Below are 13,548 nucleotides of genomic sequence, written 5' to 3'. Positions count from 1 at the left end.
ATTTCTTGGTCGGCATGGTGGCACAGGCATGGTGGCACAGACCTTTAATCCCAGCACTCAGGAGGCAGAGGCAGGCAGATTGCTGAGTTACAGGCCAGCCTGGTCTAGAGTTCTAGGACAGCCAGGGCTGTTGTACAAAGAAATCTTGTCTCAAAAAAACAAACCCATATTTATTTTGTTTTTTGAGACAAGAGCTCACATAAGGTGAGCCTCAAATGTGCAAAGGAGTCAAGGATGACATTGAAATCCTGATCCTCCTGCCTCTACTTCCAATGCTAAGATTATACAGGCAGTGTGATAGCACACTCAAGCAACTCAATTTACTCAAGTGTTTACTACCTACCATGGGCTAGAACACTGTGAGTAAAACTGCCTCATCTCTTCCCAAAATGTCTACTGTTGAGAGTTTAAGTGTGGTCTAGTCATTGCATAGCTATCAGCAGCAGTGGGTATCATGAACACGAATAGTTAAAACCCTCAAATTTGTGATCCTTCTGCCTCGGCCTAAGTGATGAGATTAAAGGCATATACTACCATTCCTGGCAGAAGGTACACTTTTCTTTTGTTTTTTTTTGAGACAGGGTCTCTTTGTATCCCAGGTTGTCCTTGAACTCAAAGAGAACTGCCTGCCTCTGAGTGCTGATATTAAAGGTGTGCTCCACTATCGCCAGGCCAAGAGATATTTTTTATAACACTAACCAGAGGCTGTACACCTACAGAACCACTTCTCCAGAAGAGCAAGAGTCAAGTATATGATCGTTTACTTCCTCACCCTACAGAAATGTCTGACAGTGCCTTCCAACCCAGGGAATAAGAATACTACCACTTAAAGAGGCAAACCAGGAAGAAAAATAGCAAAAGCAGTGTGATGTGCCAAAGTTTATTTGGTTCAGTGATATACCCATACACAAGGAGAAGTGCTTGTACCTTACATGGCAGTCATAATAAAAGTTAAATATCCACATTCTGTGGTTGGGAGATATGGATAACTAACATTTTTAAATTAAGTATTTTTAAAAAGTAGCTAAAAGTCAGAGAAAATTTCTGGTGTCATGTTAACAAGACACCACCTTACTCTGCAAAGGCATTATTACGTTTGTTTTAACTTTTTCATGTGTAACAATCAACTTGCTGTAATCAACTTGCTGTATTTGAACAACTTCAGAGAACCCAAATCTGAAATAACTAGGTACCAAGTTCTCTGACTAACTCAATTCTATTCTCAGTACACCAACTCTTTTTGAGAAAGCGTCCTACTATGAAGGACAGGCTATCCTCAAAATTCATGCTTCTTTTGCTACAACCTCCCCAAAGCTGGAATTAGAGGTGTGTGCTACCACCGCCTTACAGCACATGGACTCTGAATGGCAAACAAAGGATCTGAGGCGGAAGGATCACAGATTTGAAGTTTTTTACTATTTAAATTAACAAGATATTAGGAAGAGCATAATGCTCATAATGTTTATAATGTTCATAAATACTGCAGCGTAGGCAAGCCTTGGTGGCCCACAGAACACATCCAAAGTCCTGCTAATATGAGCCCAAAGTCTCCAGTTGTCTTATATATTTCTTTAGGTATCAGATTCCTATAAAGAGGGTTGCAGGAAGTGATCCTTCACAGACGAAACTATTGTTTTATTCACTGCTTAAAGACTGTAATTATTTATATATATTTTTATATACATACATATGATATTGGGGGTTCAGATCAGGGCATGGAAGAGTATATAATTTAAGATTGAAGCTATAATATTAATAATAATTAATACTTAAAAAAAAAAATCTAACAGCCCCAGTTCACTAATCTTTAAGTGGTGATTAGAGGTGCCTGGAATGTGTGCCCATACCTAGGCCAGGGGACATTTGTTGAACTTTTGCTGGGTGCTAGCCGACCATCTAGGCACTTTGTGGTCAATCATCTTTCAAATGCTCATGGCAGACAGGAAGGAATTATGTCATTACACAAATGGGACAATAGAGGGACAAAGACTACAAACAACTTGCCTAAGTCCTAAGTTTTAGGAAGTTCTGCTTCTGGGAGGTAGAGACCTCACAACTGTGATTAGTGTTTACCACCCAGGGATCCACCCAGGAGTGAGGAAGTACCTGACATCCCAAACATTCCAACCAATAGACAAGGTGGACAAATGTCCTTGAGTCTAGCACACACCTGTTTTTTGTTTTACAGATACCCCCCAACCTCTGCTAAGATAAAAACTGCCCCACCTGAGCTCAGGGCCCTCTGCTCTCACTGCTGTGTTGGACTGACAGAAGGACCAAGCTCTGGAGCTTGAAATAAAGGCTCTTTGCTTTTACATGTGGAATTCAGTCTCCATGGTGGTCTTTCGGAGGTCCCTGCAATCTGGGCATAACAGTGGTCCCTTTCAAACACAGAAACGTAATGGTAAAGATGTCTATAAACCAGGAATGAGATCTCATCAGATGCTTTGGATGGTAGAGTGTCTCTACATGGATACTGTGGGGGAACCTACCTGCAGCAAGTAAGCGAAGTCGCAACCCTGAGGGTCCAGTTCCATCCCGAAGAACATCTACACTTTCAGCATATACATTCCCCAGGAAACAGCTCAGGGGCATCACAGGAGCCCTGGAGGAGGCATGGAATCAACAAGACATGGATCTCCTAGACAGGTCACGGGCCCAGCACAAAGCTCATGGCCCTCACACTTACTTGGTATCCTGGAGGCTGTTTCCACTGTAGATGTACATTCGTTTTACAGTTGCTCCATGGGGTATCTGAAGAGACGCTAGACCATGGGCAAAATTGGGCTGCAAACAAGGCAAAAATTTTATTAAGAGCATTATGTACATCACATGACTCAGCATCTAGTCCTCCTTGGCACCAGATGGTCTTTAAGAACTGGTCTGGTCAAAGCACAGGATCAAACTTGGCTCTGAGTCAACTAACTCACTTTAGATAAGCAAGTGCACCTTTCATCTTCGAGTTTTATTGCTTTTTTTGGAGACAGGATTTACCTAACCCAGGTTGGCCTTGAACCAGAGATCCTTCTGCCTCAGCCTCCTAAGTACTGGGATTGCAGTGTGCATCATCACTTCTGGCTTGTTCATCTTTAAAGCAACAAGTAACTGAAAATTCAGAGCATGAACTCTCTAATCTCTGTTTAAGATGTTTATGTTAGAAAATGGCTGGACAAACCTCTGGAAATGTGAGGCCTTAATGTCCTTTGCAATGCAGAATACTGACTTCCTAGGAATGCTGGCCTGAGCCTTGTTCTTCCTGTCAGCTCTACCCATTCTGTCTCTCTTGGCCCTTAAAGAACTCAAAGACAAGACAACCAAAGAAAGGTGTCCTATCTAGTTCCTTATTCCACAGGGACACTGGGAAATAGAACATACTAAGGGACAGGAAGTGCCAACCTCGTACTTGGGAGCCTCCGACCACGAGTCTAACTGGAAGGAGAAAGAGAGTCCTCTGAAGTTGAGATGGAAGAGCTGCTCAGCAGAGTTGTACACTGTGGAGAGGGAGAGAGGGTGACACAGATAACTGGTGTCTGCTTTCCCATGCAAACCAGCTTGGCAGGAAGCAATGATTACAGCAAGGGAATTCCTAATTCTAGTTTCTGAACTGACCCACTACGATGAAAACAAGGGAGAGGAGGGTCCTTTACACCCATCCAAGTACCTGAGATGAGGAGAGATCATATCACCCACCAGGTTTATTGCTGTCTCTAATGACCAGAGGAATCAGATGAACTTGGCTTACCTCCAGGATGGGTTGCGCCAAAAGACTGGTCAATTTGCTCAATGGTAGGAGCGATGGCCTGAGAGTTAAAATGCACTCCACTGAAAAATACAAGTATTTTTTAAATACCAGGTTTAACAAGATGGGCTTAGATCATGAGAAATGGTGACTGAAGTTATTATTTATTAAGAGATAGAATCTTGTTATGTATCCTTCTGTCTTGGCCTCCCAGGTGTTGGGATTACCAGTGTGTGCTACTGTATTCAGTATAAGAGTTATCGGTTTTTGTTGTTGCTGTTTTGGTTTTCTATACAGGGTTTCTCTGTGTAGCCCTGGCTGTCCTGGAACTCACATCTGCCTGCCTCTGCCTCTTAGTGCTGGGATTAAAGGTACTCACCATCACCACCTGGCCTTTAAGAGTTTAAAACACATTGTGTAAAAATAAAATGGCTAGGCATGGTGGTTCACAAGTTTAATTAGCACTTGGGAGGCAGATTTTAGTGAGGTCAAGGCCAGTCTGGTCTGCATACAGAGTGCCACGCTAGCCAAAGCTATATAGTAAGACTCTGTCTCAAAATAAACAAATAAATTTAAAATTAAATAAATTGCAAACAAGAAGAATTAATCAGTTGAGAAATAGGTCAATTCTTGGAAGACCATATACAGAACTGACTTTCTGGGGCTTCTCAATACATTACTGGCTCCAAACAAAAAGGACAGAGAAGACAAGACAGACCTTGAGGTAAGAAGGTTCTAGAGAGTAACACTAAAAGAACAAATGGATCTGGTGTCACGGCATACTTGCTTGTCCATTCCTCTATCAGCAAATGCTGTCTGACCTGACCCAGGAACTGGGTCTCTGCCATGTTTTCAGTAAGGAGAAGCTAAAAAGGCTTACTGGGAGGAAGTCTTTGGTTGTCGCAGTTCTGGGGAAGGAACCCAAGGCCCATGTATGCCAGGCAAGCTCACCACCACTGGAGCTCAATTTATTCCTAGCCCCTGAAAGTTGTGTTCTAAATGTGAGCATAGCACTCTGCCAACCAAGGCTCAAGTATCTAAGGCTTGTACAGGCCATCCTGTTCTCATTCTTTTTATTTTAGGTTTTTCTGGAGCTACTTCGGGCTCTGCAGACTCTGCAGAGCTCCACGGCAGGTGCCAGTGGCTGCCGCCATCTTTGTTTTTCTCTCTCTAAAACTCGCAGTTTCTGCTCTAAAATGGCAGTCTCCTTAGTGCTGTGGAGTCAGAGCTACCTGGTTTGTTCCATTTCTGTTACTCAGAAAAACCTAAAAAGAGGTGACAAAGAAAGGCTATGCCGGGAAGGGCAGTTATGACTCAGGAGACTGTCATAGCATTCCTGAGCTGAAGTGGTACTCTGTTCAGAGAGCCGAACTAGATTTTATATATACATGTAACGTATTAAACACCCAGCATGTTCTTAATGAGGCTTACTTCCTCAAGAATCTGAGAAGGAAGTGAGACTGCCTCAGGGAACTATGGTGCCAGGCTGTAATTCCTGGACTGCTGGATATGAAATCCTTTAATATTTTAATGAAGACAATAGATAAAGCTGGTCGGCACCAAACATAACACATCCGTAAGGGAGAAAACTTACCAATATTTTAACTTTACTTTTGTCAGGTCATAAACTTCAATCACCTAAAAAATAAAACAAATTGTTTAGGAGCTGTAAATGTTCAAGTTGATACAAAGACAGATGTACTTTCAGAGGCTATGGCAGGAGGATTCAAGCCTAGCTTGAGCTATCTGAGACTCTGTCTCAAGCAAAATACACTCCCCAAAGCAAATCTGAGGGCATAGCTTAGTAATATAATGAATGCTTCACCCCCAGTGCCCATCCAGCACAGGTTCTCCGGAAGCACTACATGTTATCTTTGCTCTCATTTTAAATTTGGGGAGGGGGAGAGCCATGTGTGACGTTGCACAGCTGTAGTCTTATCTACTCAGGAGGCTGAGGATGGAAGATCACTTGGAGTGATGGATCTGACACTAGCCTGAGCAAACAGTAAGACTCCATCTCCAAAGAACAAAACCAGAAAGAAAAACACAAATCATGACTTTCTTCCATAAATTTCTCTCTTCTCTTCTCTTCTCTCTCTCCTCTCTCTCTTTTTTTTCCGAGACAGGGTTTCTCTAGCTTTGGAGGCTGTCCTGGAACTCACCAGGCTGGTCTCGAACTCACTGAGATCCGCCTGCCTCTGCCTCTCAAGTGCTGGGATTATAGGCTTGTGCCGCCATCGCCCGGCCTCTCTCTCTCTCTCTCTCTCTTTTTTTTTTTGAGATAGAATCTCACTATGTAGCCCTGGCTGTCCTCCAACTTGCAATGAATGACTCTTTTGCCCCTGCTTCCCAACTGCTGAGACTACAAAGTATGTGACACTACACCCAGCCTTAACTTCCCCTCTTTTAATATTGTCTAAGTGATGTAGCTACTTACAATCAAGGTCCTTACATCCTCTTTTTTAAGAGTTTTATTTATTTATTAAGCTTATAGTGTTCTGCCTGCACGTATCCCGTAAGCCAGAAGAGGGCACCAGATCTCATTACAGATGGTTGTGAGCCACCATGTGGTTGCTGGGAATTGAACTCAGGACCTCTGGAAGAGCAGTCAGTGCTCTTAACCTCTGAGCCCTCTCTCCAGCCCCAAGGTCCTTACATCTTATCCACTGTTGAGCCATACTGGAACACTTATTCTACAAGACAATGCCACATTCCAGGAAACATATCCAATCAGCTTGCTGATGCTCTGTGTTCAGTATTGTGACCTTTTCCTCCTCTACATCATATTTTTCCTTTTTGGAGACAAGGTCTCACTACGTATCATCCCTGGACGGCTCAGGACTCACAAGATAGACCGAGGTGGCCTTGAACTCAGATCTTCCTGCCTCTGCTTCTCAAGTGCTGGGATTAAAGGTGTGCACCAATACATCAGACCCCAAGTCATAATTAATATATTATAAAAACAAAACCCAGCAGAGTGTGTTGGCACACGCCTTTAACCCAGCATTAATTAGGAGGCAGAGGCCAGTCTGGTCTACAAAGTAAGCTCAAGGACAGCCAGGGCTACAGAGAAGCCCTGTCTTGAAAACAACAACAACACAACAAAAACAAAACAAACCAACTCCACAAATTAGCTTACTTTATTTACAATATAAACGATGGAGGAAGAGGTCCATCAGTACAGAACTGATTATAACCCTCATAAAGGGATCTGGTTGAACCTGAAGATCCTGAGGCCCGTGTGAAGAAGTTGTCCCTTTAATAGGTTCAGCCTCAGATGAAATGCCAGGAGTCAGAGCAGAGACAAATGAAAGGCACTGACACTCAGGCATTACTGGTACCAAGTAATACATACAACAAAGTCCTTGACACTGTGATGTCATGGCTTGGCAGCCAACAACATAGCTGGTGGGGGGGGGGGTTGGAGGCACCATTTATTTCTCCAGTGGGGGCTGGCACAAGCAGAGCTGGTTCCATGTCTGGTTTGTCCTGTCACTCTGAGCTCAGATGTGGAAGAGGTTGTGGGGGGCATCAGCACTGACACAGAAACCGGGAAATTCACTTCACACCCAAAAGTACTGAACTCCTGACAAGAGACCATACCTAACTTTTCTTTTTCTTTTTTTTTAATTTTGTTTTTTTAAAGATAGGGTCTCTTTGTGTAGTCCTTGGCTGTCCCGGAAGTAGCTCTATAGACCAGGCTGTCCTCAAACTTAGAGATAGATCTGCCTGTCTCTGCCACCACACCCAGCTCCTTTTCTTTTCTTTTCTCTTTTCCTTTCCTTCCTTCTTTCTTTTTTTTTTTTTTTTTTTTGGACAGGGTCTCATGTAGCCCAGGCTGGCCTTCAAGTCCCTATGTAGTCAAGGATGATCTTGAACTCTTGATCCTCAGGCCTCCCTCTCCCAGTGCTGGAATTACAGGTATGTGCTACCACTCTTGGTTCATATGGCGATGGGGACTGAACCAAGGGCAGGCACTCTACTAATACACATTTCCAGCCCTGTTCCTAACTTTGGACCCACATGTAGAGAGAACTGACCTCTACATGTACACACACACACACCACCACCAACAACAACTCGACACTGACTGGAGTTAGAAACCTCTCCACAAAATTACTAAGGTGTTTTGATCTTTCCTAATGGAAAGAATGACTCTGTCTGCTAGGCCTTTTTTGGCACCTGAAAGAATCCTTTTATTCAAACTTGTGTGAGCTGTTCCTGGTCCCATTAAGCCATGGGTAATGACTTATTTTGCACAGGGAAGGTATTAATGAATATTGGGTAAGTCTTCCTTATATGTAGCTACTTAAGGGCAGTATGAAGCTTATAAGTGTGGAAGCTGGTGCTAAGAGAGGCCCTGCAAAGGAAGACAGGAACAGCATGATTCAGAAGGTAGCCAGGGTCCCCTTCAGAATGCCCAGGCATGGCAGTACACCATGCCAAACTGGCTGCCATTTCACTGAGATCAGGACCTTGCGCTAACAGAGACTCTCTACTTTCAGCCAGAAGCTCTGCATGTAGAAGATGCAGGCATTCTCTCTCTGACAGCTAGCTACAACTATGGCTGGCCAACAACCTCCCAGAAGGATCTCCAAGGAAATCCTTTCCATGTCCTATTTTCTCTTCTTGTGACTGGATGACAGGAGCTGGGAGGCATGTCACCTTTTGGAAGGGCTACTTGATAGCCTAAGCAGGAAAACAGCACTGGTGTGCCCTCTAACCTCATGACTCTGAGGCATTAGTTGGGTGTCACATGACTAACCTGTGCAGTCCAGGCATTTGAAAACAGTGTATTAAAAACATCCTGGACTGAACAGGTGCTGGCAAACTGCACACCAATGCCCATTAAGATATCCTACACACCAGCAAGTTGTTAAATTTCCACAATGGGGTTAAAGAATCAACTCACTACTGGTAAGATTAACAGCAAACCATAAATCCCAGAAAAAATTTCCATTTTCAATCTTCTAGGTTACACTGTCTGGTGTGAAAACAAGACATATAAACCTAACTAAAGTCTATAGTTAGCACCCTTTAAACGAGATTTAGGTTAACTTCTCTACAGCATTTTTATCAACCCCCTTTCTCCTTCTCCCAGCATGCTCCCCCAAATCTACAACATTCTCTTATTAGCTTTTGAGCAAAGGACAACAAAAGCTCTTTTTAACCATCCCAGCTTAGTTTAGTTCCATTTTTCTACCTACCTTTAGAGGGATAGGCACAGCTTTAGTTTTCTACACTGTGGTCTTTGAACCAAAGAAGTCTACACCCAAAGTTTCCAAAATGTATGTTTCTAAAACACCTCACAATAGCACATATTAATCAACTCCAGGCAGACTGGACCAGCCAGATAGGAAACTATAGTTGTCATTTATGGTTACCTTAAGTCTCTGATTGAAAGCATCAAACAGTAGTTTGATCCCGTCCTGAGTCAGGTTAAGGATGAGGTCATGGCTTAGAGGAGACTACAAAACAAAAATAAAACACACTCTGAACAACAGATTTATTCACAAGCACACACACAAAAGTGCCAGAACTCACTCTCTCTTATTTCTGACCTGCAACTCCTGCTTTAAAATGTTGGCTGAAAAGAGCCTTTTCCCTTTCAGACTTTAGTAGAAATAAGGGGAGAAATAGACAAAAAAAAGTAGTAAACAGGTCATTTTCTTGGGGCCACAGGGTGACATCTACCTTAATAGTTTTCTGCCATCACACTAACAGAGAAGCCTATTAGTAGTACATGTCATGCAAAAAGCCTCAGGATCCAAAGTTGGCAAGGTACTGGCTGTGCATGTCAGCTCACCCAGGCTCTGTACTATCCATAGTGATCACATGTTACAGTATTTTGAGTCAAACTCTTGGAATAAGAAACACCTTGCAACCTAGTAATACAAAAGACAGAAGAACTACCCCCTCCCCCATTCCATGAATGCTTCTTTCTGAAAAGCCAGAGTTTAAGATCTAAGGAGTCACTTTTCTACATCTGTCCCTAGCCCTGTGGGGAGTGGCAGGACACATCTGTGAACAGAGCTCTGATGACCGTAGATGTCTCTTAAAACGTTCATGACTCTGGTCCCACCTAGAGTACTCTCACCTCTTTCCTCCAGGTTTTTCTGAGGACAAGGAGGGTAGGTCAGAACAATGTCTGCCTTAACCTTGCTGCTTCTGTCCCAATGGAATCAATTCAAAGACTTAATGTCTTATACTCTCACAGAACTGACTCAGACTACTACAAATTGACGGGGAATCCCACTCTCTCAAACTCAACTAGCACAAAGCTGCTCAAAAAGCCTAGAGTTTTTGTTTTTAACTAAACTAAACAAACAATAACAGAGGTGAGGTTTTAAGAGACAAAGACATAAATTAGAAAGCCAGATGCTACCCCAGTAGGCCTTATAGGGAAGTTCCCTCCAAAGAGCCTTCTGGAATTAGCTCAAACTGTTTGTTCTTCTTACTCACAAGGCAGCAGACCTAGGTGGTACCATCAACACTTGCTCTGCCCTCTAAATAAGATGGAGTTGACTTGATCTTCGTGTTAAGTTCCAAGGTGTAAGTTGTACAGATAAGGTATTTCCATGATGGAAATGTATTTTAGTGGTAGAGTGCTTGCTTAGCAGACTTGAAGGCCCAGGTTTCACCCCCACTACTACCAGAAAGGAGAAAGAACAGACAGGATGAAAAAATTGTTTCTGGCTGGGCGGTGGTGGCGCACGCCTTTAATCCCAGCACTTGGGAGGCAGAGGCAGGCGGATCTCTGTGAGTTCGAGGCCAGCCTGGACTACCAAGTGAGTTCCAGGAAAGGCACAAACAAAGCTACACAGAGAAACCCTGTCTCGAAAAACCAAAAAATTGTTTCTGGAACTTTTAACAGGAGCAATATGTTTTTTTGCACTTGGAAGTAAAAAGAAAATTAAGTAGAGAAAAAGAAGGCAAGAGAGGACAGAACTGAATTTCAGAAGTACCACATCAAAGGCAGTGTGTTGACACATACCGGTGACCAGAGCACTTAGAAAGCTGAGACAGAAGGATTACAGTCTGGACTACATAGTAAGATTCTGTCTGAAAAATACTACTACACCAGAGCATCTTTTTGTTTTGCTTTTCAAGACAGGGTTTCTCTGTGTAACAACAATTCCTGGAACTCACTCTGGAGATATGCCAGGCTGGCCTCAAACATGAAGATATGCCTGCCTCTGCCTTCTAAGTGCTGGGTTTACAGATGTGCGTCACCACCTCCCAGCTTCCAATAGCATCTTTAGATCCTCATCAAACACTGTTCAAAGCCCAACATACAACCTTAGTCCCAACATCTAGGAGGCAGGGGCAGGCAGACAGCTGTTTGAGTTTGAGGACAAACTGATCTATATAGTGAGTTACAGGCCTGCCAGGACTGTCTCAAAAGACTGTTCTAATAATATATGAATGATAGACTAGTTACTAAGGTTTCACAAACCACACAACTAAAAAATAGGAGGAATGTAATGTTAGACTCAAAACTTCATGCTTTTAGTTGGGCATAGTATCATCTATCTGTAATCCCAGCATTTGGGAGGTAGAGACAGGAGGCTCAGATGTTCAAGCCCAGCCCTGGCTACATGAAACCTGGTCTTAAAATTCCAAAGCCAATTGTGTCTACTAATAGTTACAGATGTTCAGAAGATATTAGAGAGGAGCTGGAGAGATGGCTCAGTGGTTAAGAGCACTTGTTGCTTTTGCGGAGGACTCAAGTTTAGTTCCCAACACCCACACGGTGGCTTACAGTCACCTGTTAACTCCAGTTTCAGGGGATCCATACCCTTTTCTAGTCTCTGCAGGCACCGGGGATTGCATGCCCCTGGTACATATATTCACACAGGCAAAACACTAATACAATTAAAAGAAAATACCAGGGAAAATGAACTTAATGTTAGCATTCCTGCAAACACTGAAATGACAAATGACAGGAGAACCAGGTATTTGTACAAAATGGTTAGAGAGCATAAAGCCTATTGTCAAAGCCATTCAGTCTCCAGAGTGACAATCTTATTTCAGCTCAAGGTTTACAAGCAAGCCCACTTCCTGTTTTAATGGCTACTACCTGTCAGATTACGTTAGGGATGACTGAGAGCAAAGAGTTCAAAAAGCCGCCATCCATCCTCTAAACGAGAGCCCTCTGTCGCCATGACTCAAGGAACCCTATACATTCTGCCAAGTTCCATATTTTGTGGCAGACACCACATGGATACCTAAGCACTTGCCTGGAGACTCAGCACCCCCCTTCTTAGTGGACCCTTCAGAGCGGCCAAGGGATACAGTACTGCAGAATTTATCTCTGGTGGCGGCAACAGGCCTAATCTAGCCATTGCTCTCAGCCAAACTGGGAAGCGTCACAGAAATCTTACCCACTTACAATCTAAAACATTTCTTCTTGTCAAAAACAAGCTGTTGTCTGCTTGAAGAGTTGAAACTTATTAAAACATCAAGCCAGTACTCAGAGTCTCAGCAAAGCCACAGGGCCAGCCTTTGGCCTCGGGAGGCTCAAACTGGTTCCCAAAGCCTTGCAACACAAAGGCTAATTCACAAAGCTGCCTATGTTCTAAGGTCACAGAACTGCAGGCTTCAGAGCTCGGTGGAGAGGAGATGGTCTTGGAGAGGAATAGAGGGAGGGTGAGCTAGCTCTGCTTCCTTTCAATTCTTATGCTCTGCTAGCTAGAGATCTTTCCTGCAATAATTCTGAACATAAGACGAGCAACAAGGCAGAAACGACACACTTTAATCACACGAGAAGATACAACAAGCACTTTAGAGTCAGACAGCTTGAGGTGACTTCTCATGAAAAGGTCCCCATTTTGAGGGTAGGTAAGAAAACCTAAGTTTCCAAACCAGGAAGACATACCTGAAAACTGACCTCAGACTCTCCTGCTGGAACGCAGCAACTCCCTCCAGCTAGCCCCTCCAGGGTGTCTCCTCTGGGGGTAAACTCACTCGCTGACCAAGGTTTCTATTTCAGTAAACAAGTCAGCCACCACTCACCTGCTCACTGTAGAGAACCTGGACATTTTTGATGATGCGACAATGCTTCTGAAGAATGGCTACTGCCTGAGCCAGAGGCATTCCTGAAATAAAGGAAGGACACTCATGTGGTTACTCGGTCTATCCGTTTACTGACACCTACACAGTGCTGAGCATTATCTCTGAAGCCTGCACACAGGGTGGAGTCACTAAAGCAAATTAAAATAAAGTTAGAAAGCAAACACCAAGGCACCACAAAATTGTCCAAGGAGAGAAATGGAATACAGAAAAAGCTTCCTAGTGATAGTCAAACTGATCCTAAGCAGTCAAAGAGCTCAAAGACAAAGTCAGCATGAACCAAGAATAGGCTGGAAAAACACGAACTTTATGACGCCAGGGACCAGGCTTCTAGTCCTGACTCCGCACTGGTTTCCTCTAACCCTGCACAGGTACGTTCTCTGCCTCTCTGACATCTATCTCAACATCCCATGTGAGAGTTTATTAAGACATATGACTTATAAGACTTCATTAAAGAAGTTTTAGTTGGGCGGTGGTGGCATAAGCCTTTAATGCCAGCACTTGGGAGACAGAGCCAGGCGGATCTCTGTGAGTTCGAGGCCAGCCTGGTCTACACAGCAAGTTCCAGGACAGGAACCAAAACTACACAGAGAAACCCTGTCTCGAAAAAAACAGAAAAAGAAAAAAAAAAAAAAAAAGTTAATCCGAGCAGTGGTAGCTCACGCCTGTAATCCCAGCACTCGAGAGGCAGAGGCAGGTGGATCTCTGTGAGTTCGAGGCCAGCCTGGTCTACAAAG

General features: G+C 43.5%; 1 protein-coding gene across 1 annotated transcript in view; it reads right to left on the bottom strand.

Moving 5' to 3' along the window:
* Positions 1 to 13,548, bottom strand: part of C5H16orf70 (chromosome 5 C16orf70 homolog) — a 29,636-nt gene that overhangs the window by 7,593 nt on the left and 8,495 nt on the right. Inside the window, exons 2-8 of the mRNA XM_036188438.1 lie at positions 12,755 to 12,837; positions 9,124 to 9,207; positions 5,334 to 5,377; positions 3,743 to 3,822; positions 3,397 to 3,491; positions 2,690 to 2,787; positions 2,493 to 2,605 (exon numbers count right to left, since the gene is read on the bottom strand). Of these exons, the coding sequence (XP_036044331.1) occupies positions 2,493 to 2,605; positions 2,690 to 2,787; positions 3,397 to 3,491; positions 3,743 to 3,822; positions 5,334 to 5,377; positions 9,124 to 9,207; positions 12,755 to 12,837 (597 nt within the window). The remainder of the gene's footprint in view (positions 1 to 2,492; positions 2,606 to 2,689; positions 2,788 to 3,396; positions 3,492 to 3,742; positions 3,823 to 5,333; positions 5,378 to 9,123; positions 9,208 to 12,754; positions 12,838 to 13,548) is intronic.

This window comes from Onychomys torridus, chromosome 5 (genome assembly GCF_903995425.1).
Source record: "Onychomys torridus chromosome 5, mOncTor1.1, whole genome shotgun sequence".
NCBI lineage: Eukaryota > Metazoa > Chordata > Mammalia > Rodentia > Cricetidae > Onychomys > Onychomys torridus.
The sequence above is the reverse complement of the archived record's forward strand: the minus strand, read 5'-3'. Positions and strand labels throughout refer to the sequence as shown.